The sequence below is a fragment of the Typha angustifolia genome, chromosome 11 (assembly GCF_048772165.1).
Source record: "Typha angustifolia cultivar Huaian chromosome 11, ASM4877216v1, whole genome shotgun sequence".
Classification (NCBI taxonomy): Eukaryota; Viridiplantae; Streptophyta; class Magnoliopsida; order Poales; family Typhaceae; genus Typha; species Typha angustifolia.
In genome coordinates, this window is record NC_133249.1 from 2,961,947 (window position 1) to 2,986,138 (window position 24,192).

The 24,192-nt window shown below is 38.7% G+C and overlaps 5 protein-coding genes across 6 annotated transcripts; 4 read left to right on the top strand and 1 right to left on the bottom strand.

Moving 5' to 3' along the window:
• The first annotated feature begins 252 nt into the window (after positions 1-252).
• LOC140769665 (small ribosomal subunit protein bS20c) lies at positions 253-3,275 on the top strand. The gene is made up of 3 exons (XM_073110470.1): positions 253-432; positions 526-689; positions 2,897-3,275. The coding sequence occupies exons 1-3, from the start codon at positions 285-287 to the stop codon at positions 3,119-3,121; spliced, it is 537 nt and encodes a 178-aa protein (XP_072966571.1). The 5' UTR covers positions 253-284; the 3' UTR covers positions 3,122-3,275.
• Positions 3,276-5,685: 2,410 nt separating this feature from the next.
• On the top strand, positions 5,686-8,275 carry LOC140771303 (aspartic proteinase NANA, chloroplast-like). Its single transcript, XM_073112786.1, has 2 exons — positions 5,686-6,447; positions 7,271-8,275. Exons 1-2 carry the CDS (start codon positions 5,759-5,761, stop codon positions 8,109-8,111), a joined length of 1,530 nt encoding a protein of 509 aa, XP_072968887.1. The 5' UTR covers positions 5,686-5,758; the 3' UTR covers positions 8,112-8,275.
• A 1,187-nt stretch (positions 8,276-9,462) lies between these two features.
• On the top strand, positions 9,463-11,791 carry LOC140770379 (peroxynitrite isomerase Rv2717c). The gene is made up of 4 exons (XM_073111552.1): positions 9,463-9,675; positions 9,774-9,914; positions 11,201-11,269; positions 11,579-11,791. Exons 1-4 carry the CDS (start codon positions 9,499-9,501, stop codon positions 11,696-11,698), a joined length of 507 nt encoding a protein of 168 aa, XP_072967653.1. The 5' UTR covers positions 9,463-9,498; the 3' UTR covers positions 11,699-11,791.
• A 677-nt stretch (positions 11,792-12,468) lies between these two features.
• On the bottom strand, positions 12,469-14,450 carry LOC140770532 (large ribosomal subunit protein eL43z-like). Its single transcript, XM_073111758.1, has 5 exons — positions 14,336-14,450; positions 13,560-13,599; positions 13,366-13,454; positions 12,990-13,072; positions 12,469-12,881 (listed from the first exon to the last, which is right to left on the bottom strand). Exons 1-5 carry the CDS (start codon positions 14,336-14,338, stop codon positions 12,818-12,820), a joined length of 279 nt encoding a protein of 92 aa, XP_072967859.1. The 5' UTR covers positions 14,339-14,450; the 3' UTR covers positions 12,469-12,817.
• A 2,637-nt stretch (positions 14,451-17,087) lies between these two features.
• LOC140770391 (YTH domain-containing protein ECT2-like) lies at positions 17,088-23,262 on the top strand. Of its 2 annotated transcripts, none has more exons than XM_073111575.1 (9): positions 17,088-17,434; positions 17,864-17,940; positions 18,080-18,224; positions 18,300-18,376; positions 19,040-19,489; positions 19,609-20,142; positions 21,124-21,336; positions 21,886-22,041; positions 22,644-23,262. In XM_073111575.1, the coding sequence occupies exons 1-9, from the start codon at positions 17,407-17,409 to the stop codon at positions 22,773-22,775; spliced, it is 1,812 nt and encodes a 603-aa protein (XP_072967676.1). In that variant the 5' UTR covers positions 17,088-17,406; the 3' UTR covers positions 22,776-23,262. The 2 variants fall into 2 exon arrangements, with proteins under 2 accessions (XP_072967676.1, XP_072967677.1); XM_073111576.1 differs by having other exon boundaries at positions 17,090-17,434; positions 17,864-17,928.
• Positions 23,263-24,192: the final 930 nt, after the last annotated feature.

The window sequence follows — 24,192 nt, forward strand, 5'->3', positions numbered from 1 at the left end:
TCTTACTTTTCTATTTATTTTGCCAAAGTCTGGATTCACACTAGAAGCTCGTTGTATTGACGAGATTTGATTTAATGACTGCACGAAAGAAACCGATGCTCTTTAAAAATGGTATGAGGGTCCAAATAGTAATTCCGCGTGAATGCGGGGAAATCTTAATGATTACTAGAAATGACAGGGTGTTCTTCGTAAACATTAGACTGCTGCGCCGCACGTGCCTAAGGCTTATATCTTATTCAATCACGATAAGAGAGTGGATAGAGCTCGAAAGGAGGAAAAAAGAAATGGCTTGCCTCGCTCTCCCTTCTTCCTCTTGCCGACCGAAACCCTTCTCTCTCTCCACCAGTTCCACTTCTCGATCTCTTCCTCTCTGCCAAGCCTTCAGATCTCTCGCCTTCTCCTCCAATGTCTTCCTCGTCGCCGTCCCAAATGGTATGCAGTCGCTCCCAAATTTCTCTTCGCGTTGCTTGTTCTCATCGATTCATTCACAAATTTGAGCTGTTGTATGCTGGAACACTTATCAAGGGTTGACGGCGGTGGCGAGGCCCAAGTCGCCGCGTAAATTGGTGGTGTGCGAGGCGGCGCCGCAGAAGAAGGCGGACTCGGCTGCGAAGAGAGCTCGGCAGGCGGAGAAGAGAAGGATATATAACAAGTCGCGGAAATCTGAGGTCAAGACCCGGATGAAAAAGGTATATACCTTTATGCGCGCTTTATTGAATTGTTGGCTAAAGAATCTAATTTGAGCTTATGGCTGTTTAGAGATGCGCGAAACGTGACCATGACTATGATTTATTTTCTGACAATGTCGATAACTGAAGTGCAGAAGTTGATTTTCCCTTACTTGAAAGGTGTCATTTAGGTTTTTAGTTAGTCCTTTGGCATTGCGCATGGAATTTTGTACTTAATTTTGATGCGCAACGGCTTCCTTTTTTCCAATTAAAGTTCCATTTGTATCCCGTAAATTTTTTTACCTTTGTGGTTACTTATACCCTCCTTTTCATATTTAGAGGCGGCAAGATCATCTTTTGCTCCAAGACGTTTATTGCTTGCCAAATTGATACTATTGACACTTTGGGCTTATTGGCCTATAATGAGGACTCTGTATTATTAAGGTTATGAGATATTGCTATGAGAGGCCCCAATTAGCTTCCTCTGCCTCACATTCATGTTATGTCACTTGGTTCCATCTTTTATAAGACAAGGATGCCATTTAGTATGCGCCAGCCTTCATTCTCTGCCTAAGTTAGGGACTGGATACATCTCAATGCCTCTAATTAATTTGCTGGCCCTGTTGATAGCTGGAAGCGTGAATCATGTTCTTTTTGTTACCTAGTTCACAGCTTTAGTTCATGTTCTTGTTGGTCCTTATACTGACAAATTTACGCTCCTATGCTTCTGCCATAGCCCATATGTCCATGGCGTCTAATCAGACTCACTTGTATACCATTAATTTAGAGTTTTTTTTTTTGGTGTATAGTTATCCCACGATCCATCCATTTCGTCATCACAACCTCTCTTCTGATTCAACATCTACATTGTTCCTCAAATCTATACATGTGTATCTTTAGGCTTGTTGGCCTATTGTGAGTGCCTTGCATCTCCAAGTTATGAGATATTGCTTTGGAAGCACCAACCTTCTTTGTCCACCTTATGTTCATGTTATATCAGTTGGTTTCAAACTTATTATGGAGTTAAGAAAATGAAGCCACTAAAGGACTACACTGGATCCCTTTTGTTTAAATTTTAAAAGCTTGTGTGCTCATGACAACCTTTTTCTTATTTTCTTCTTTTTGTATCTATGGGCCATTACACATTGTTGGCTAGTTAGCAGTTGGTGATCTGAGCATTGAATTCCTTAATGTGTTCTTCAAGACCTTTGCTACATATGTCGTTTTGTATCCCTTCTGTTTATGTTAACCTAATCACTTAAAAGATCCTATAATAATATCTTTTCTGTTTTGTTGCTTACATTCTTTTGTTCAGGAAATAGTGTTACGTTCTGCACTATATGCCACAATAAGGCTAATTGCGAGAAAATTTGTGATAAATTATTATTATTATTATTTTACACTGCATAAGTTGTATTATTTACAATATCCAACAAAGAAAATCGAATAGAAAAAAATTAGAACTTACATTGAATCTATCCAGACAATTTTCTGTGTCATTTTTTTAATTTGACCTGATGTACCTAGCAGCTTTTCTTTTAGTTTCTATGCGTTTTGGTTTTCTCTATGTACCTGGTAGCTTCTTTTTCTTATTTCTCTCTTCTTTTTTATTAATTAAGTATACATACAATCTCTCTAACATCACAGGATGGATGTACTTCATGAGTATAAGAATGAACTAACTGTGAGAATCTGAAGATACTACACCTGACAAGCTTACCATATATTAATTTGTTATTTTGTCAGTCAGAGCAAGGAGCAGAATTGTTGAGTGAACTCATGCTAGTATTACTAGAATATTGCTAGAACTTTTCCTTGCAGGCTTCACTACACAAGGCAAAGCTGTAAGCTTAGAAATTTTGATTAATTTTCAGCTTTTCTACATCTTTTGGAAATGACATCCAATAACAATGTTGAATTTCTACAATGTGGAGAAAACTGCATTACTTAACTCAGGAGAAACATGCATATGAATCATGCTCTACTTAGTATGCTATAAAAGTATAGCCTGGATAATTTAAACAATGTTTGCATGCTGATTCATCTCTTGAACTGTCTTGTCTATTATCTACAATATACAAGGTCTATATGATTTGATTGGTTACTGTAAAGTAATTTAGTATACATTCGTGCATTTAAAGGATAGCCTATTGTTGAAATTCTTCACAGTGATTCTTCTGCAAAATCAAGTAGTACGGTCACAAGATTTTGCTTCTTTTTTCTTTTAGGTCCTTGAAGCTCTAGATGGCCTAAGAAAGAAAACCGATGCAAGTGCTGAAGAAATTATTCCGATAGAGAAACTGATAGGGGAAGCATACTCAGCAATCGATAAGGCTGTGAAGGTTGGCACCTTGCATAGGAATACAGGAGCTCACCGGAAGTCGAGGCTTGCAAGGAGAAAGAAGGCTGTGGAGATCCACCATGGGTGGTACACTCCTGTGGCTACTGTGTGATGTTTGTTTTTGTTCGATAAGATAGAACCATTGTCTTCGTTGATGAAGATTTATTTTCTTGCGCTGTGTCCTTAATTGCAACATGTCATGAATGAGTATATTCTTTGTTAACAAGCCTCATTTATGATACACTAGTTGCAGAGGATGATGAGTATATCAGTATATCCAATAGTAGGACTAGCATTCTTGCACCAACTTCAAAGTGGCCACAGTTTTGATCTCTGGAGACAGTTTGCCGTTTCAATTAAATGGAGAAGGTTGTGTACATCTTGCCTTTGCTCTGTCCAGAGAATGTTATCAATACCTTAAAAACTCCTAGAAGTGCACTGGCATTTCATTGTTTTTTATCTGATGTCTTTGTTATAATATGCCCTAGCATATTACAACACATGTATACCTTCTCAGAGTCAACAGGTATTACAATATAATTTGTATACCCAGGGGAGCAAATACCCAGTACTTATTCTTCCTACGGAAACTCTACCAAATCGCAAGTGTTTTGGCTTAGCCGGTGATTATTCTATTTCTTCATAACGACTTAGCTGGACAATGATTAAGATCATAACATATTACTAATTTGGTTCTTCTTTTATCTTTTTTAAACCTATCATATCTTTTTTCTTGTCACTGGAGGTATCAAAATAGTATCCTAAGTTCTAGTAATAGAAGTGCCCTAGACCCATTTAAGTACCCGTTCGAATGATGCACACTCTGTGCTATGAATATAGCCGACCGACGATGGAGTTGGTACATTTCATGAGGTCAGGATTGGAATGTGGACAAATTGTGTCTATCTAAGCCATGATTTTGGATTTTGTTTGCTTATCTCATTACTTCTCCTCTTATATGATGGCAAGCTTCGCTGCCAGCGCTCAATTATCCATCCCATTGACAAGATATATTGAAAGCTCTCAAAATTTATTCTAGTACTGCTTGCTTGGTGTATTTGGTGTCTTCTTATCCTGCCTTTTAGCTTAGCTATTTTGTTTTATGTTTTTCTGGAAATATTCTAATGAAATATAATATTGCTCTAATAATCCTCTCTTGAAAACCTACCCTGCGCGTATATATCAATCCTTCTCGACTTCTTAATTCATTTTTATATAATTAAGAAATCGTTTTAACAGTTAATACGCATAAATTAATTTTTATATATAACCCACATGTGGACAAGAAAGAAACTCTATTTTATACTATTGCTTCTCCGCTATCTTCTTCTCTATCTCTTCCTTCACAAGTTTGCCTACCCCTTCCTTCCAAGCCTCGCCAAACTCCATTTTTATCCACTTTTTTTTAATCTTTTTTTTTTTTTTTTCCTTTTAATCCAAAGAAAACTATCCAACCCCTCGTCTTATTACCGTTTCTGTTCGCTCCCGTTTCCCATCGCTGAAATTTCCCTCGTTTCCCCACCATTTCTCCACCCCGGGACATGCGGCAGTGACCACCGCCTGCCACTTCACCCAACGTGGTGGGGGGACCCACCCTTAACTCTCCAGCCAAAATACCTAACGCGGGGCCGCGCGCGATCTGGGCCGTCAGTTTCCGATCCTACGGGTCGTACTACGCCACTGCTCTCTACCGCACCCATGTGAGGGGCTGTTTTTTTTTTAATAATTACGTCCTCCTCCTACTGCTGGCCAGCTGTCCCCGGCGGCCAACACGACCGGATAAATCCTATCCTTCCATTGCGTGTTTTTTTCTTGCTAGGATTTTTTCATTCTGCACCCTCTGTTCTACTCTCGTTACGGTATGCGCCCCCATCTAACAGACGAGGACAAGGTGTAAATAGCAAAAAATACATAACTTAGGGTGTGGGATGAAAAAGAAAAGATAGTCCTTCCTCCTATTTATTCCATGCGCCGCTCCTACGCTCTGGTGGATGAGATGACGGCGCACGTTAGCGTGTGTTCCATGTGAGACAGGATCCGAGTTGGGTTCTATGCGCCACGCCACGCCCCAATTCCTTCGAAGCCACCAACTAAATCAACAACTATTGTTATTTAGATATTTGTTATGCGTTCGTAAGCCATTACCTTCTCCAAGTACGTCCTAAATGGATCTAAAGACCGGACTCGAAGTGGATTCAAGCTGGGGAGAGACTGTATTGCATGAGTTGGAGAAGTCTAATTTAATGCTTGGCTAATACTTTTAGGAGGAGGTTGGAAGTTTAAAAGGTAACCTTTGGTTAAACTCATCATTAGGAGGTTTTAGTAGTTTGACTTTCTCAAGAGTAATAAAGTAGATCGGCCTTTCTACAGACAGAAAGATAAGAATAAAATATAGGATTTAACAGATACTTATTGTATATCAGAGATTTTTTACGTCTTACTTTTATTATCGTTTATACACTGTTAAAGAAAATAAATATTAATATGACAGAATATGAATAATAATAATAATAATTATAGCGGAATGGAATGTGCTTTTGATAAATATTTTTAATTTTTAATTTTATTTTTATAACGTTATAGTTAGGAGACAAAAAAGCGCGTAATTTTTTTTAAAGGCAAAGGACAACCTCACATAGCGAGGTATAGAGAAGGATAAATAAATAAGTACAGGGAGGAGAAAGGACACAACGCCTCTGCCTCAAAGAAGGCCAGAGACGGGCAGAGAAGAGGGGAGTATGGAACTGCAATGAAGAAACATTCCCATTCTACCCCCCATAATTCCCTTCTCCTCTCCTCGCGAATTGGGGGTTTAATCTATCTCAATCCAATGCGCCATTCCCTCCTCTTCTTCTTCTTCTTCTTCCTCTTCGTCTTCCATGGCGTCCTCGCGTCTCACTCCTCTCCCCTCCGCTTCAAGCTACACCGCCGCTCAATGCCTTCGTCGTCCCGCCTCGAGTACCTCCGCGCGCTCGTGATCGGCGACCAAATCCGGCAGGGGACGATCGCGTCGAGGATCGGACGGCCCGGAACCCCGCTCCACAACCGGCGGCGGGCGTGCGACTCCCCGTCGACGGATCTGGCGCCGGCGCCGGCGCCGGGTTTCGGATTCGCGATGCCGTTGAACTCGGGGTCGTACGTGGGAGAGGGGCAGTTCTTCGCGCTGTTTCGACTCGGGACTCCGGCGCAGAAGCTCCGCCTCATCATCGACACGGGAAGCGACCTCACGTGGGTCAAGTGCCTTGCCCCCCGCCGGCTCCACCCCGGGGGAGGCGGCGGAGGGAAAGGCAAACACAAAGGAAAAGGCTGGAATTTTAAGCCACAGGCGTCGTCGTCGTGGCATCCGATAACGTGCTCATCGGATATGTGCAAAACGTCGCTGCCCGACGCGCTCGTGGCGTGCCCGACGCCGGCGAGCCCATGCTTGTACGAGTACGGGTAAGGTGGCCCGAATCTTGGATCCGATCCCGCATATTTAGTTTCTGATCTTCTTTACTAAATTAAGTTTTAATATAATTAGATCCAACACTCAAGTAGTAGAATTTTTTTTCCTTTTTTTTGTAAAGAATCAAGTAGTGGAATTTTTTTTTTTCTGAAGTAAAGGATTTTTATTGGTTTTAAATTTAATGTGCGAGGAAGGGATAGCTGATCGTCTACATCTCCTAGTGCAGGAAATTCGTCCGGTAGGCTTTACTTGGCAGGCTACAATTGACTGTCAAAGTAAAAGATGATCCTACGGCAGGAATTTCCTGCATTCAGGATACCAGTAGATATAGAGGAATGGGATTGGGGGGTTGGCTGTTAGTTCTTACTGCAGGAGCATTTGGTGACGCCATTGATTCCGCCGTATTTGGCTTTAAAATCCTCTTTTCTTTTTTCTTTTTTCTTTTTTTCTTTTTCTCTAGTAATAGTTGGATATATTTAGTCACAGGGATAGTTATTTTTTTAGAAATTTTTTTTTTGGTCATCTCGGTATGCTGAGGTCGATATCAATCGGTAGATCTCTTCTTCCCATTTGTGAGCTCCCCCCAGTCTGACATCGCTGTTAGCAGCTGCAGTCACTGCTCGCAAGTCCTATTCACCGTATAACCTCCTTCAATGCTCTTCATTCTTATGTACGTGCAGTAACCTCTTCAAAACAAGGAGGCGTTTTGTAATAGCACTAATCTGTAGGTAGTGATATGGGAAAAAAAAAACAAGGGTGTATCTGTAATAAAATAACTTTTTTTTTCTGTTTCTTTTGCTTGGGCTTACCGGTCAGGTACGAGGACGGATCGATGGCGAAGGGTTTCTTCGCGAACGAGTCCGCGACCATCAGCCTCTCCAATGGCAGGAAGGCGAAGCTGAAGCGCCTCGTGGTGGGTTGCACGACCTCGACGGCCGGACCGAGCTTCTTCGCATCGGACGGCGTGCTAGCCCTCGGCTTCAGTCGCATCTCCTTCACCATGGCCGCCGCCCCCCACTTCGGCGGCCGCTTCTCCTACTGCCTGGTCGACCACCTCAGCCCCCGCAACCGCACCGGCTACCTCACCTTCGGTCCCAACCCAGCGTTCCCCCAGGCCTCGTCGCCGACTTCCCCTCCTCCCTTCTCCTCCACCCACCTCCTCCTCACCCCACACTTCGAGCCCTGGTACGCGGTCTCCGTCGCCGCCATCTCCTTGGACGGCGTGATCCTCCCGGTCCCCCAGAACATTTGGGACGTGGAGCAAGGGGGCGGGGTCATCGTCGACTCGGGCACGAGCTTGACCATGCTCGTCGAGCCGCTTTACACGGCCGTGGTCACGGTTCTCAGCGAGCGGCTGGAGCGGATCCCGAGGACTAACATGGACCCTTTCGAGTATTGCTACAACTGGACGACCGGGGCTGCCGATAACGTGGTAATTCCCAAGCTGGCCGTGCACTTCGCAGACTCTGCTCGGTTCGAGCCGCCGAGCAAGAGCTACGTGATCGACGTGGCGGTTGGTGTGAAGTGCATCGGCTTCCAACCCGCGCCGTGGCCGGGGCAGTCGACCATCGGGAATATCCTACAGCAGGAGCATCACTGGGAGTTTGACATCAGGAACAAACGGCTGAGATTTAAGCCCGACAAATGTACTTCTTAATTCTTTCTTTCTCTCTTTTTCTCTTTCTCTTTCTTTATTTCTTTCTTTCTTCCTTAATTTGATGTGATTTTAAGTGTAATGTGTGTACTGGCGATGTATTAATAAGAAGACATGATTCACGTGTAGAGTTTTTTCGGTCTGGTCGTGTATGATTAATTCACCTAGCTATTTATCTTCCTCTGGTTTCTTCTCTTTTATCCATCCATTCATGCGTAATCTAACAGTCCATCGCAGACATAATATATAGATTTATCAATGTCTCGGGCCCGGAACTCAAGGTCACTTGCTTCGTGCAGTGGTCCAAACCTGACGTTAATGTTTCGTAATTAATGCAGCATGCAATAGAAGAAAGTGTTAAGCTTCGCCTTTGATTGGATTGATACCTTAATCATACTTTGCCAAGAAGAAACTATTTGGATAAGGGCCACAACTGGACTCTCTAATCTCTAGTCTCTACCCATTGGAATCCTATGCATCACTTGCCTCCAAATTTTAACCTTATCCTTCTTCAAATATTTCCTCTCTTGTGATAAGAATAAAAAAGAAACATAATTTATTTCCAAAATTATAAAATTAACTTAATTATCCCTCATGGTAAATACTATTATAGGAGTGCTTAAGTTTATAATACATACAGGTGAGTTAAAATTAAGCTAAATTATAGGAGGGTAAACTAATATTTGCCCAATTGTTTTGTTCTGTAAATTATATTCATCAATGTATAGTCATTGCGCTCAACTAACTGCCCATCTACTCTTCTTCATGCATCGCAATGCTCATATTAAAGATCTACCAACTTTTTCACACTTCTTACGTGGAGGAACTCATGGATATCCATACCCAAAAGAAGATCGAATTAAAACATGCAATTATGTTGCTTCTCTCGCTCATGATAAATTCGTATCTATGTGCTCCAAATAACGAGATCCACTGTTGCAAAAGAGAGTACTCAACTTGAACATGCAATCCAATCTAAGGAATCTAATGCAGCTTTCAGGTTTCTACCAACCTCATTGATGGTGATCGATTGACTCCTTGGATTGCCTCTCTAACCTCCCTTCATTTGCCATATAGAATGTATTTTAACTTTGGATTTTTAGTATTCGTAGGATTTATAAGTGATCTTGTTTCAATCATGATCGAATTCTATGATGACAAACTCAGGCTCCACAATCCACCCAAGCTTTTGGTATTTCCAATGGAAGATTTTGATTTCAAGTATGGGATATTTTCATCTCACACCCTATATTTATGTTAAAAGACGAGGTATAAACTGAAATAAGCACATAATGTACTAATGTAGGGTGTGAAATGAAAAAAAACTCCTTGAAAGATAAGTTACGAAGTTGGAGATCGATGACTTTTGAAGAGAGAGAGAGAGAGCGCCATGGAAACCGGAGGCTTGGGATCTACTCCTCCCGCACCGCCTTCGCCGCCGCTGCACCCAGCCATCGCCCCCCTCTCCTACCTCTTGGGGAGGTGGAGAGGTGAAGGGGAGGGTGGTTTCCCGACCATCAACTCCTTTCAGTACGGCGAAGAGCTCCTCTTTTCTCACTCCGGAAAGGTTCTCCTCTATCTCTCTCTTCTCTCTTCTCTCTATCTCTATCTTATCCGATCTCTCTCTAAATTGATCGCTTCTATGATAATTTGGGATTCGAATAGCCCGTGATAGCTTATACCCAGAAGACTTGGAAGCTTTCCTCTGGAGAGCCGATGCATGCGGAAAGCGGATACTGGCGGCCGAAACCCGATGGATCCATCGAAGTGCTCATAGCCCAGAGCACCGGACTTGTTGAGGTCCAGGTGAGAATATCCACTACCTCTTTTTGGTACTTCTCTTGAGACCATGAGTTCTTTTCGGATTGTGGCAAATGGGTTTTGTTGGCTGTTGTGGATCATAGATGGGTTCGGGAGAAAGCAATTGGTGCAAGTGTTTTGCTGGTTTTGGTGGATTGAAACAAACTTTTGATTAAGTAGGTTTTAGAATGGTAAGAAAGGATGTGATTTGAAAATTGAGACACAAGGGGAAATTGTTCACCGGAGATGTGATGGCAATATCCAAATAATACAGTTGGACGGTAAGTGGAAGGTGTGAAAAGAAGCTATTTTTTTATCGATTCCAGGAATAGGGGCATAAGATTTGCAAAAGAACTGCATAGTTTCTTACATTATTTTTGCTGAGAATTGATAAACAAAATGAAGGTTTCTGTCAGTAATGGATAGGGTAAACAATGGAAAGGGCTTTATCCATGCAACTGTGTGGGTACTAGGCTCTATTCATGATTGATCGTTGGTTGGGGAGGTCACCTTGGATAAAGTTGATTCCTCTTGTCAAATACGGGAACTTTATTGATACTGGAGATGAGAAAGTGAAGGATATTTAATTAATGGGCTTTGTCATGGTCGCTTTTCAGATAGCTTCATCTTCATCTCTTATTTGGGCATAGAGGTTTGATAAGCAAATGACGATAAAATCCTTCTGATTGGAGTTTTAACTCATTTTGTTGTTATTTGTAGATTAGGTGTCGGCTTATTTATGAATTATTCCCTCCTTGTCGGTGAACGAAACGCCATGGAAGCATATGCAAAGAAAGATAAAATCACTATATTTGTGATCTGTGTGCTTCCTTGCTTCTTGCTAATAAGAGGCATTCAATCACTCTAGTCTCATCTTCATTTACAAGCATATGGAACGTAATACAAAATTAGGCCAAGGGATGTCAATAGTGTTTCCTACTGTGAACTTATTAGTTCAGAGTAATCTTGTGAACTTCTTATTAGTTCAGAGTAATCTTTTGCTCTGTTCCCCTATTTTCAATTTTTTTTTACCAACCCAACAATATAGTCCCTTATTACTAACCACCAAATGCAAACTAGGTTCACAAAGCATTCATCTTGTGGATAATGTGATTATGATCCATGTAAACGACTATGAAATGATTTAGATTATAATGGCATCATGTCAAATGGAATTCAATCATTTCTACCTGTTATGACATATCAACTATTAATCTGCATTTCGTATACTTTCTTGTTTTCTTTTCTTTTGTTTTTGTTTCTTGACGTAATTTTGTTACAAAAATATACAGAAGGGCTCCTATGATGCTGAAAATAAAACAGTGACACTTCGGAGTGAGCTTGTCGGGAATGCATCAAAGGTATTCTCCGAGTATAGCATCCATAGTGATTTAGATTACGATTGCAGTTCTTATTCTATCCACTAATAATTAACCTCAAGTTACTTCCTAATCCAAAGTTGGCATGTTTCGCTTTTCACAACTTATTCGTATACAACTAATCCGAGTTCTCCGAGCAGTGAGGACTTGTCACCACCCCTTCTTATTAGTTGTGGAAGGATTTGCTGCTTCAGTAATTCTGTTTATGACTCGTGACCTTTCAATCTTTCATGATATAGTTCTATTTTTTGGACAACATTATGATCGTCTTGAAACGACTTACTTTTACAGGTGAAGGAGATATCCAGATCTTTCAAAGTTACTAATGGAGAACTCTCATACGTTGTTCAGATGGCCACAACAATGACAAGTCTTCAACCACATCTCAAGGCTTTACTAAGGAAGATCTGACTCGTTCAATCTGCTTTTAATTATATTACTTGCGGCATTGTTGCAATTTCAGATAGTAACAAGATTGACTCCAGCTGAACCTTTTTGTTCTTATCCTTGTTGCTTTTATACACAAGTACAGAACCCATTGCAATAAATTTTTTAGCTGATAAAAAGGATGGCATTAACACATTATGACAATAGTAAGCTCAGCTCGACTGGTTGGTGTACTAACTAAAGAACAATTTAACTTCTTCTGTACTAATTCGTTACTCTCTGATTTAATTCTATGCAACTTTTTAAAAATAATTTAATAATAATTTAAAATTATTATATTGCTCATATATTAGACATTATTTTATTACTCAATATTCCTTTTTTCTCTTCTCTATAAAATAATTATGTCGCATAAATAAAGAACACAATAGTTATATATTCACATTGTCATACACTAGGTGCAAATATATAAAACATTGCTTATTTTCAATACAAAATTATTATTTTCTAATATTTTAATATAAAACTTATATCAGATTAAATATAATTATTACACCTAATACTAATATTCATGATATTAGCTCTCTTCCAGTGATATTTAAAATTAAAATTCTTGAACAAATAAACGGCCTTAGCATATTGCTTACTTTAGCTGTGAAAACATCTATAGGTATGCAGTCCGCTTGGAACTCAAAAGTCATTGTTGTAGGACAAGAAAAGCAAATATTTGTACCAGCTTAACCACCACTCCCGAACTAGAGAGAAGTGGTAACCTTCTGTAGACCAAAAAGAAAGAGCAAGGTAATAATATCCACAATAATATTGATTTGAGCTACATACAAGCTCATAAAAGGCACAATCTTGGAAGCACTACCACAGCATCAATCAGCAAAAAGAAAGTTCCTCAAAAATGGACTATCTTTGCAGGTACACCATCAGAAAAATGCAAATAATACCTTTGAAAAATTTTAGCTACCTTGCAAATAAATGTCGCAGGGCAGAATGTAAGCAACAACACTAGCAACTCAATTCGAAATGGCTAAAACGAGGCCAATTTAGTACACAACTTAGAATGAAACTTTAAAATCAACAAAATTGGCAAGAAACAAGTTACTCTCCCGATGGATAATCCCTCGTTGCTGATCACCCTTCAGTCTGCTCCCTCAATCTTCTAATGGTGCTCCTCACGGTAACAGCACTAGCGGTGCTGCAAGTCAACGAGCAGAATTAGGATAAGGAAAACAAAAGCTTTGGAGAAAGAAAATGATGTGCAACAACTTTTCTCCCTGAAGAAAAGCCGATTGGCAACACTTACTTCAAGGTATAAGCACCACCAGCTTTAACCTTCCCACAATCCTTGCATCCCCAAATTCCAACTGCTTTTCTTTTTACAGCATACTGCAGAAGCATAAAAGATATCAGAATGTGTAGTCACGCAATTGGAATTTGGAATTAATAGAATTACATGCAAGGACAGCTAAATCCAGAATCAGTTGTTAATGGATGAAAAGCCATTAGGAATAGCAGCCCTTTCTTGCTTCACCTTTGGACTTAGTTCATATTTTTCCAGGTATAACAAAGATACAACCTATAAATTACTACCTTTTTCATATTAAACAAGATTAGAATTATTCTATGATCCAAAGACTAAAAGCATTTAGGTAATATTATATTGATACAAAAAGTAACACCTTTCCACAGAACTCGCAAAAATACTTTGCATGCTGGGAAACCTCCATTTTCTTGATCTGCTTACGCAAACTAGCACCATATCTGGTACCTGGATTTTGAAACAGAATACTCACAAGTTAGATGAAAAACAATTAATACTAAAGCTTTGGGGAAAGAGAGAAACAATATTAAATATTTGTGAACACTTGAATACCATATTTGCCAACAATTCCGGCCTTCTTAGTGCGCTTCGTCTGCATTCAGATACAGATACAGATTCAACTGTGTCAGAAAGTCTGGAACATAAGGGAAATGAAAGATACATATCTTCTTCATTGAAATTAACCAATAATAAGAAGTTTTCCTGTAGTTAACAACATATATGAGAGACCACTGGCAACTTAAAATACTGCCACATATTAAATTTAGGATTTAGTTCTGTTACAGATTAGACTTTAAAATGTGAAATTTCTATGCGGAGCTTAAAATATAGGGGTGTCTCATAAACAAGTTCACAATAGCAACAAAATGCCACCTCACATTCATCTCAATTTATTACATACTAAGAAGAAATTTTCATCCAGAGATTTTTGGCAACATTGTTCTTGTCCCTTATCATAGTGTACAAGATACTTTCCAACATCGAAATGAACTAACTACCATTTGAGTTCCTCGATTGCTAACTATCTAACCTTAAAAACAACCACACAAGAACCCACACACTCAATTACAACTCCATACTCCCACAAACCCATAACCAACTTACATGAAATCCACACAGTTTAACCAAAAATCCAATCTTTATCGCAACAAATCAAATTTCTTCTGCAAGATTAAAGTCTTCTACTAAAGGTGGGATCCAATTAGTGCATAACGAAATATACAAACAAGTCTGCTACAACCGAATTCAAAAACAAAGGGAGATTTCATATAAACACTTAAGGTCGTCATTAAGAATGAGAAGATGAAGTAGAAGCTTTCGAAACGCACCATCGCTTAAGGGGGCGGGAGATGATCGCTAGATGGCGATGACTTCGTTCACCCCAAACCCTAGAATCGGACGAGCAAGCCCCATGTTGCGCTTGACATTTCCCTTTTATACGATTCAAGGTTAGGGTTTTGGGAGCCTAGGACGATTCTGCAAAGTCTTAGCCGTCCGATATGGTGTACGTAAATATGTTTATAGCCGTCGGATCAATGGATCAATGGATCAATGGATCAATGAAGCCCTTATGAGGTTTAAATGGGCCGAGAATATTCATACAAAAAAAAGGCCGAGGAAAGACGATATGGCCCAAGGCCTAGTCCATTTTTTAATTAATTTTTCTTTGATGTTCATGTTCTTGGTCTTAGATTCATCTTTTTGTTGGAATTTACTTTCCTATGAGCCTTTTTTATATCTATTTTTTAGGAGAAAGTCTATGAGGGCAACGAGGCAGCTACAGTGAAAGTCACATAAGAGACAATAGTAATCGTTATGGATAAATAATTAGGGGTGTCAAAATAAATAGACGGCTCGGCTTGAGGTGGGTAGCCTAAGTTTTATTGTTGGACTTGATTTAAATTTTGAACCGATCTTAAGCTAGAGCTGACTCAAATATAATATTTATTAATAGTATATATTAAATAATTTTTAGATTGTTTTAAGATTTGGAAGTTTGAGCTCCATTCAGCATAAATTGAATAATAGGCTTTGTTTCGCCTGAATTAAAAAATAGCTTACCTTTAAGCTTCGAGCTCAATTCAACTAAGTTTGAGTTTGGTTAAACTAAGCTTAAAATTAATTTTGAGTTAAATCCGAGCCGGTTTGCTTTAGGTTGGTCTGATCTACATTTCTATTTAGATAATATGAAAAAAAAATAAATAAATAAATCGTAAGATGGACATGGAGACATTCAGGAGAGGAAACTAACGAAAAGCTAAATAAAAACGGGCACGAAACTACCGGTTGGATTACGGTGAGAAAGGCACCAAAAAGACGAGGGTATGAGTTGAATCCATTCACATTTTATTTTTATTCACCAATTAAATTATTTAAATTCTTGGAAAAATAAAGATAAAAGAAGTTAATTGAAATTTCTTTCCTAACTACAACACCGAGGTCTATTGGTGGACCCGAATTACTAGTGTCAAAATTTGGCCAATCCAATCCAACGCAAAGCAAAGTGGTACACGGATCTCCTTCCATAACAATCATTGGAAATATCCACACCAACTCAGTGGTTGGATGGTCGATGGACCATACTCAATATGGAGCTCATAATTGAACCACTAAGGCTGCGACACGTCGTGGAATATCGAATGGCGAATGTCAAATGTGTAATTTAAGATGACCCAGAGTGGGCCCCTCCCCACCCCCCCCCCCCACCCCCGCGCCAAAAGTCGCTTCGCGGTTCGGAGCCTTCCATTGGAGAAGCTCCGATTCGAATTCTTCTTCCATAAGCAAGCTTTTGCATAGAGACGGAATATGTCGCTTCGCACTAATAAATAATTCGAAACCAACTCATATGCTATATGGACTGCATTAAATTTTAAGTACTAATTAATCGTCCATACAACTCGATAGCTTATTAATTGTATCGTATCACACTATATTATCATACAACTCTTCTTTTGTTGCTTAAAATAACTACAAGTGTTGTTTTCCCTTTCCTCTTCCAATACTTATAGTTGCATTGATAACCTCTCATTAATTTTCATATGCACTGTTCCCACCTCTCCCACTCGCACACTCTAACCCATTGCTGCTCCCTTTAACCGCCACCTAAACCCTGAACTTTATTTATCTAGTTTTCTTACATCATTCCTGTTCTCTCTAACGTTCGATGCCTCTTTCCATCATATCTCTTACTGTTTATAGTGACCTGCTAGTTGTGATCTCACATTTATTATTGAGTATTCGAATTTCATTCTGTGCCTTGGGCAACTTTGGAGTCCATCAGTGGAGACTATGACTTTACCTCCTCTGGCACGTCAAGTTTGTGTTTTTATTGTCATAAGTCAAGAATATTTCTTCGACATTGTAAGTTTTGCAAGTTCATATACCTTAAACTGTTGGATTACAACATAACTGCACATGCTAACTTCAAATCTATTGTCATTATATGGACTATTTTATTATTATGTTATTCTAATATTATATCCAATTATAAATCTGGTGTCAAATGATAATCGTCGTTCTTTCTCAGTCTGTGTATCATGTCATCTTCAATGGATGAACGACATTTGTGCCTTCTACAATCTTTCCCTCAATAAAACAGAGAAATATTTAACAAAAATATGTGGTCCTACTCCTATGCATGGTTTGATGATTCCATCTCATCTCTATCACCAACCACTTCTTTGGTCTGCAAGTAGCACTACTGGTGGGAGTACCAAATTCTTCACCACTAAAAGCTATACCAACATCCGATTCGGGAGTGCCTATGGGCTTTTACTCATAAATTAAAAAAGGAAAAAGAAAAAAGAAAAGTCATACACTGTGCTTGACCTTTACCCAATTTAAATGTATCCGGATATATATACTACTCATCAGAAGCAGTGTACGTTACCCGAATCCATCCAAAAAAGACAAATTCTAAACAAGCAACAGTAATCGAGTACATATAATTTATACTTCCGTCTCATATTAGCTAACTATCTATTGATTACCACTTGCGAATAAGTAATGTGTTATTCGTGCATAACAGCATAAGATGGGCTTCTATGTTCTATTTAGGGGGCTTAGGTGTTCCTGAGGTTCACCAGAATAACCCCCCTTGCCCACCCAACCCAATAAGAATGTAGTAGATGCCCCGCAAGGCAAAGGACGGACAGGAACCACACTAATTGGGGAGCGCGAAGCGTCTTTAGCCGTCGGATCGTGTCCTGAAAGGTTTCGTGGGAGCTTGTTGGCCGTTCATCTTTTGTCTCCTCGCCTCCGCGCGCTTCCAGCTTCGAGTTACATCCGCGATCGCCCGATCGCCGGCGACCGGAGTGAGGGTATCGTGAGGAGCTCTCCCTTCGAGCTGGAGGAGGCAAGAAACGAAGGGTTCTTCTGCGGGGATCTGTGGTGCGATCTCATGGATGCAGCTGCGAACCAAGAGAAGCGTATCCTGTTGCTGTATTTGATCGATTCCTTTTTATTGTCGCTTCACTGCTTCAGCCATCCTTCATGTTATCCGTGGCTATTTTCAATATAAGCGATTTGATGAAGGTTTTTTAGATACTTGTGGACTGCTTATGATCGTGGGATTTAGCGAATTTTCTCATATGAGATCGTCCTAATTTTAATAAATTAGTGTTTAATTGGATGTTTATTTTTACTCATTTATTTCTTTTGTCTTCCATTACATGTTTTTCTTCCGGATTATATTTTGAATATTATATTTAATCATTCTGGCAAGAGGAAATTGAAGATATTTGAGATTGCAAAAGATTGTAAATTATGTTACCTTAATTTGATTAATTTTTAATGCCAATCGATATGCCAGCAACTCATTATTTTATAATATGTGAGCCTTGACTTTGTTTATCCAGCTATAGAAGTTGCGATAAAGAATTTGAAGATAGACCCCTCTTCAAAAGCAAGCGATTTCAACTCGGTATTATTAGCGGTTAATACTACATTGTTTTCTTTTTTCTGTTAATCCTATTGCATTAATTTTCTCTCACAAAAACTTGCATTCTTATAGTGTATTTGGATCCTTTTTGGCCCCTGCTGTCTGATATATGCTATGTTCTCATTGTGTCTAGTCTGCTTCAAAAGATGCAAGCCCTTCGGATGCAACATCATGCGTCTCCACTGCTGATGCAGCAAGTAGCATCAAAGAATGTGATGTCGACCAAGAGGTCCTGATGGGCGAGCAGGGGATGTACCACTATGGATACTATTATCCAGGTCTGCTTTTGATTCATATCTACAGTTGCACATTTTATGCAGATAGACGCCATTCTGATGTCAGAGTAGTTGCAGGATTCAGAGTTCCATCTGGAGAATGGAATGACAAGAGTTACTTTGTTCCGGCTGACGGCTTGCAAATTTACCAATCGGTATGTTTGTAAATATTATATCTGTTGTTGGATTTTTTTAGTCATCTTTTTTTGCTCTCGGGGCATCATCTTGCTTTTCAGTTGATTATTCTTGGGCCAGGAAGCTCAGACATCGTTTTCATCTTATAATATCATACTTGCCCTTGATTGTTTTCTTTTCCATCTTACTAGATCTGTCATGGAAGTCAATGATAATATGGCAAAAAGTCTGTTGAACACGTTGTTTCTATTACCAAAGGAGAAGATTCAGGCATTCAAGATACCTTAGAATCAAGTCTTTTAATTGTCAAAAACATGCATTTTAACTGCTTGATGCAGACCACATTTGGATAAGATTGTTGTGTCTCTTCTAAGAATGGCAAACATCTTTAGGAAGGTAGTGGATCTGCAAGAGAGAGTTCAAGTTATTCTAGTTCGTTATCTGTGTTTTATGAAAACTTGGTGTCTAGGACGTTCTAGTTCTATATGTGTATGCATGAAAGAGTTCTAGTCATTTTGATTTGTTTAGTACCTTTGTTACATGTAAGCTTGGTATCTAAGATCTTCTAGTTTTATATTGCATGGCTAGATACGGGCATGGGTTGCATCTACATGCGTCTCTGAAGGCAAAGTCTGTATACATGCACTAGCGAGTAATAGTAATGTATGCTTTTGTCATTGCAGGTTGTTCAAGCAGAGAATGGATCAGTTGTCAACTTTGTGCCTGGATTTGAAGCTGCATATGCACCCTATAATCCATTCTTGCCAGGACCAGTCATTGGTTTTGAGGGACAGTACTTTGGACAACAGACATATCACCCAAGTCCAATATTTCCACAACCCATTATTTCTCCAGGACTTGTCGCACAGCCAGTTGCCTATGGGCCTGAGCTGATTCATGCCTTCCCGTGGGACCCAACGCTTCTTTATGTGGACAGCTTTCAAGGTAATGCAATAAGTCGAGATTCAACAAAATCTACTGCCATGCCGAAATTCTCTTCTAATAGCCATAAAAGTACTGCACCAAAAGTTTTGCCAACCTCAAAATCTATAGAAATGAAAGGATCCTCACCAGCGCTAGACATGTTAGTGACTTCTGCTGTACACAACCAGACTTTGAAGCCTGTAGATAAGGTAGTACACTACTTTTTAAATGTATAATGCATGTTATTTGTCACCCTGAATTTGGAAAACTTTGAAGTTTAAAATATACTTGCTGCACATTTTCAATAGTTTCTTGTTACTGGTTTTAGGCTGCTGGTACTGTTCTATCCAGAGGTTATCTCGCAGTAAACAAGTTCCCTTTGTATTCTAACCAAGAAAAGGGAGGACATCTCGATCCAAATAGTTCCATAAATTTGAAACAAAATGGCAGAAGATGGGAAAGTGGCGAGAAGCTAGAAGTAAGAAGCAAGCTAAATGGAGTTGGTGGCATGAACATGCTAAATGAACTAAATGGTGGTCCAAGAACGAATGGACCTAAAAAGGGTTGGAACTCTTTGGCTGATGTTGTTGGATCACCAGGAGTTGAGAATGACAATATTGCAACCTCACCTAGTGCAGTAAGCAAGGATGAATACAACATTCCAGATTTCCTGACTAAGTATGAACATGCTTTATTTTTTGTGATTAAATCGTACAGCGAAGATGATATTCACAAGAGCATTAAGTACAATGTTTGGGCAAGCACTCCTAATGGAAATAAAAGGCTTGACCATGCTTTTAAAGTAGCACAGCAGAAGACAGCAGAAAATGGTGCCAAATGTCCTGTGTTTCTCTTCTTTTCAGTAAGTATACTAATCCCCTTAGAGGATTAATAGTTAACATGATCTGTACATTATTGTTATTTTTCCAAATACATTTCATTACTTGGAAACTGCATGCCTCCTAGTTATCAGATCGAGAACGGCGACCAAATAAAATTACTTAAATATTATTTTTATTTGAAAACTTGAAATTTGTCCTTGGATCATTAGAAAGCAGTAAACCAATATATTTTGGTAACCTTTGCCGATCTAGCCCTTGAATCATTAGAAAGTAGTAAACAAATACTTGAGTAATGTTTGCCATATAACATCTACATAGCACCTGATACGGTGATACTTGATACTTCAAAGCCTATACTACTTATATTTACATGTGTTTTGGATAGACCTGAGAATGAGTAGCTCAGCCTGATCCATTTTTACCCGAGTTGGGTCAAATTCCTTTGACCCAATGGACCAGGCTGGGCCAAAATGTTTAAGCCCGATTGTGCTTCAAGTTGTGTTTGGGCTTGATGACATTTTCATATAACCGACCCGACCGACCCACTATTATATATTTTCTACAATATATATATATATATATATATATATAAATGTCTACAGTAGAAATTTGTAAAGCTTATTTGATCGGGTCATCAGGTTGGGATCGAGCTCTCTCATATGCCAATGGACTGGACTTGGGCCCGAAGTAATTAAAATTATATCTAGTCGGGTGGGACTTGGGCCTTTTCAAAATAATCAGGCTTGGAACTGGGCCCAATCCAAACCCACCCCAACCCATTCTTTGCACAGATCTAGTTTTAAACTAAGTTAAACTATTGTAAACTTGAATTTGGTTTAGTATGTCGCCAATTGTATACTGAGGATGCTTTTATCTATCATTCTGTATCTCCAAGTAATCAAGGATGAACAAAATACAATCAGTGGCAAGATAGGGTGCATTAAATTTTTTAACTGTGTGTTTAATTGCATTCTATTTACTGTCACAATCTTCATGGCCAGGTCAATGCAAGTGGTCAGTTCTGTGGTGTTGCTGAAATGACTGGTGCTGTAGATTTCAGCAAGAGTATGGAATTTTGGCAACAAGACAAATGGAAGGGATTCTTCCCAGTAAAGTGGCACATAATTAAAGACATCCCTAATCTACATTTTCGCCACATAATATTGGAGAACAATGAGAATAAGCCTGTCACAAGCAGCAGAGACACACAAGAGGTACTTCATGTAAAGAATAATGTAGTTAGGTGTCAAGTAGTATTTTTCCCAGATGCTTTACAAGCAATTAGGACATCTTGCCTTAAAAATTCAAAGGTATTTGCTGCAGGTTTGATTCTTTTGTTCTTCAAAGGTGTTATGTGTATTCTCAAATTTGCAGATTTTCTAGACCGTTTAGTTGCAGTAAAGTGCGGCCTTTGCAGAAATTAGCATAAGAACAATAAGAAAGCCAACAATACTTTGGATAACTAAATCTATTGAATGTAATCTATGTATTCTTTCAAGGTAATAAAATTCAGGTCAGATGTTCTTAAGATAGAAGAGACACATTTAGGTTGGTGCAATCTTTCTTACAATTTTCCTGCAGGATTTCAGGGTTGAAGTTATGATTTAGTTGTTGCTTGACATTTAAATGTTCTGAGCCTACTTTACGCCATCTGCAGTTCTGTTCTTTTTATATGCTTGATCACCTTTCGTAATTCTCCTGCATATATTTATATTGGTATGTCTCCATTCTGCTAATCAAACTTAAATGCTATGATATATCAGGTTAGATTTTCCCAAGGAACTGAGATGTTAAGCATCTTTAAGAACTACTCGGTCAAAACTTCGATATTGGATGACTTTGATTTTTATGAAAGTAGGCAGAAAGCATTGCAGGATAAAAGAGGCAAAATATCTACTCCAAATTTGGAGCTGTTGCTGGTAAGATTTGTCTTGTCATCTGAACTTTATCTGATCACAAATAACATAATTGCTTGATACAAGCTATGCCAAATTTTAGTCGTAGCATTGGAGTGAATGCCTACCTGCCTCTCCATGAGAGATATAAGCTTTTTAAGAATAATTGTGACTTAATATGGTATCGGAGAAGGTGGTCATTCAAATCTTGCCCTGCCTATCTATCTATTAAAATATAGATCTCCACACCTTAAATTCAATACGCGTTGAGTCTACTAAAATATTTCTATAATAGACAGGCAGAACAGAATGTGAAAACATAAATGATTAGAATTGTCATTCTTTAACAACTTGAGCTTTTAGAGAAAATTATGAGTCAACAAGGCTGTGTAGATCTTCCCCTCCCTACATTTCATTTGTAAGAATGCCTCGTGCTTCTGGACAACCCATTTAGCAGTGGAATGGGCCCTTGCATTGTAGTTAGCAAGACTCTTTAGAAACACTTTTAGCATTACAATGAGTTCACATTGCATGACTGAAGTCAATCATAGCACGGTGGAGTTAGTGAGCATAACATCATGCGCTCTATTCCAAGTTGGTAACATTTTTATTTTTCTTTTGTCCAGCCAAAAGATGACAAGTCGGTTCAAGTAGAAAAGCTAGGTGATCTGAAGATCAAACCTGCTAGTCCTCATTTAAAAGAGCTCGCTGCTAGCACTCCTGAAGAGCTTCCTACTGACGTTGCACCGAAGGGATGACCTTAGAAGGAATAATGCTGTCAGCTGAACTGGTAAATTCATTGGCTGGGACAGGAAGGTGCCATCCTATAACCATGTATAGGGATATGCCACAGGGAATTAAAAAAGAAGTCTATGAGGAGATCTTCCCATGAGCAAGTGTTCAATGATTGGGAAGAGCCTTTTAAGGTGCTTACCTGCGAGCAAATGACAAGAGTTGCAGGGATCTTGTACCAGCTGATTCTTTCGAACTTCAGCGTTTCTGATTTTGTCTGGGGAAGATGTTATTCACCTTCCGCGCAATTGATAATTGGGTGCGTTGGTGGATTGTCATGTCATTTGGTAGGCTTGGGATTCCATCTTTCCAGATGGAAGTCCAAGTTAATTTTTATTCTCCTTTTAGCTTATTATATGATTGAATTCCAAGACATTGTGCACAGAACAGCGTTCCATGTAAAATTTCATAAAGGAAATCAAGAAAAGAAAAGGAAAAAGACAAATTCTGCTACTCGTGGGACTTTTTTTTTTTTTTAATCTCTGCCTTTATTTTTTTCTTGTTCAGAATCTTTCTGAAATTGCCAAATGTTCTTCGTGTATTGCCATTGAGATCTCCAGTTTTCTTGTTGCTTCTATGTTAATGTTTGATGGCATTTAAAGCTGTAAGTGGTCTCTTATGGTGATAAATTCTGACTGAACTCTTGCTAGTTAGGCTGTCATTGGTAGCATAAGCTGCAGTTTTAAAAGCTATGAATGCTTAAGAATTTATTTAGGCGTAATTACACTTTACTCTTAATATCACTTTGACTCATATACTATAATTAAAAATGTACAAATATATTTTTTTAGACTTTTAAAAAGCTATAATTCATTAGACGTCACTAACAGTTATCTTAAAATTACCTTTCTATTCTTCAATTATTAAAAGTAAAATTTAAATTTTATTAGCTTATAACTAAAAATTACTCGTCTACTCTTACCTGCTTCATCTCCTTTTTCCACTTCTCATCCTATATTCTTTCTTCCTTCTTCTCCTCTTCTTCTCCTTTAATTTAATTAGACACTCTCATCCTAGAACTTTCAACTTTAAAGGATACGAAGAGGGAATATCTTTTATAGTTCAACCTAACAAAGGAGATAAAGATAATATTATTCAAAAATTATTCTTTTACCTTTATAAAAGCATTCTAGTCTATTTAAAAATAACGATTCACATATTTTATATATGAGTTTTAACTCACAAAAGACTAATATATGTATTTAATTGTAGTTTTTTAAAAGCCTAAGAGATATTTATACGCTCTCATAATATAAGAAGACAAAATAATATTGAATCAAAATATATACCATAAAATAAAATTAAATCTTTATTTTATCTATTTCACACCTTGCATTATTGTATTATAAAAGATAACAAAAAACTAAAGCATTTAGAGTATTT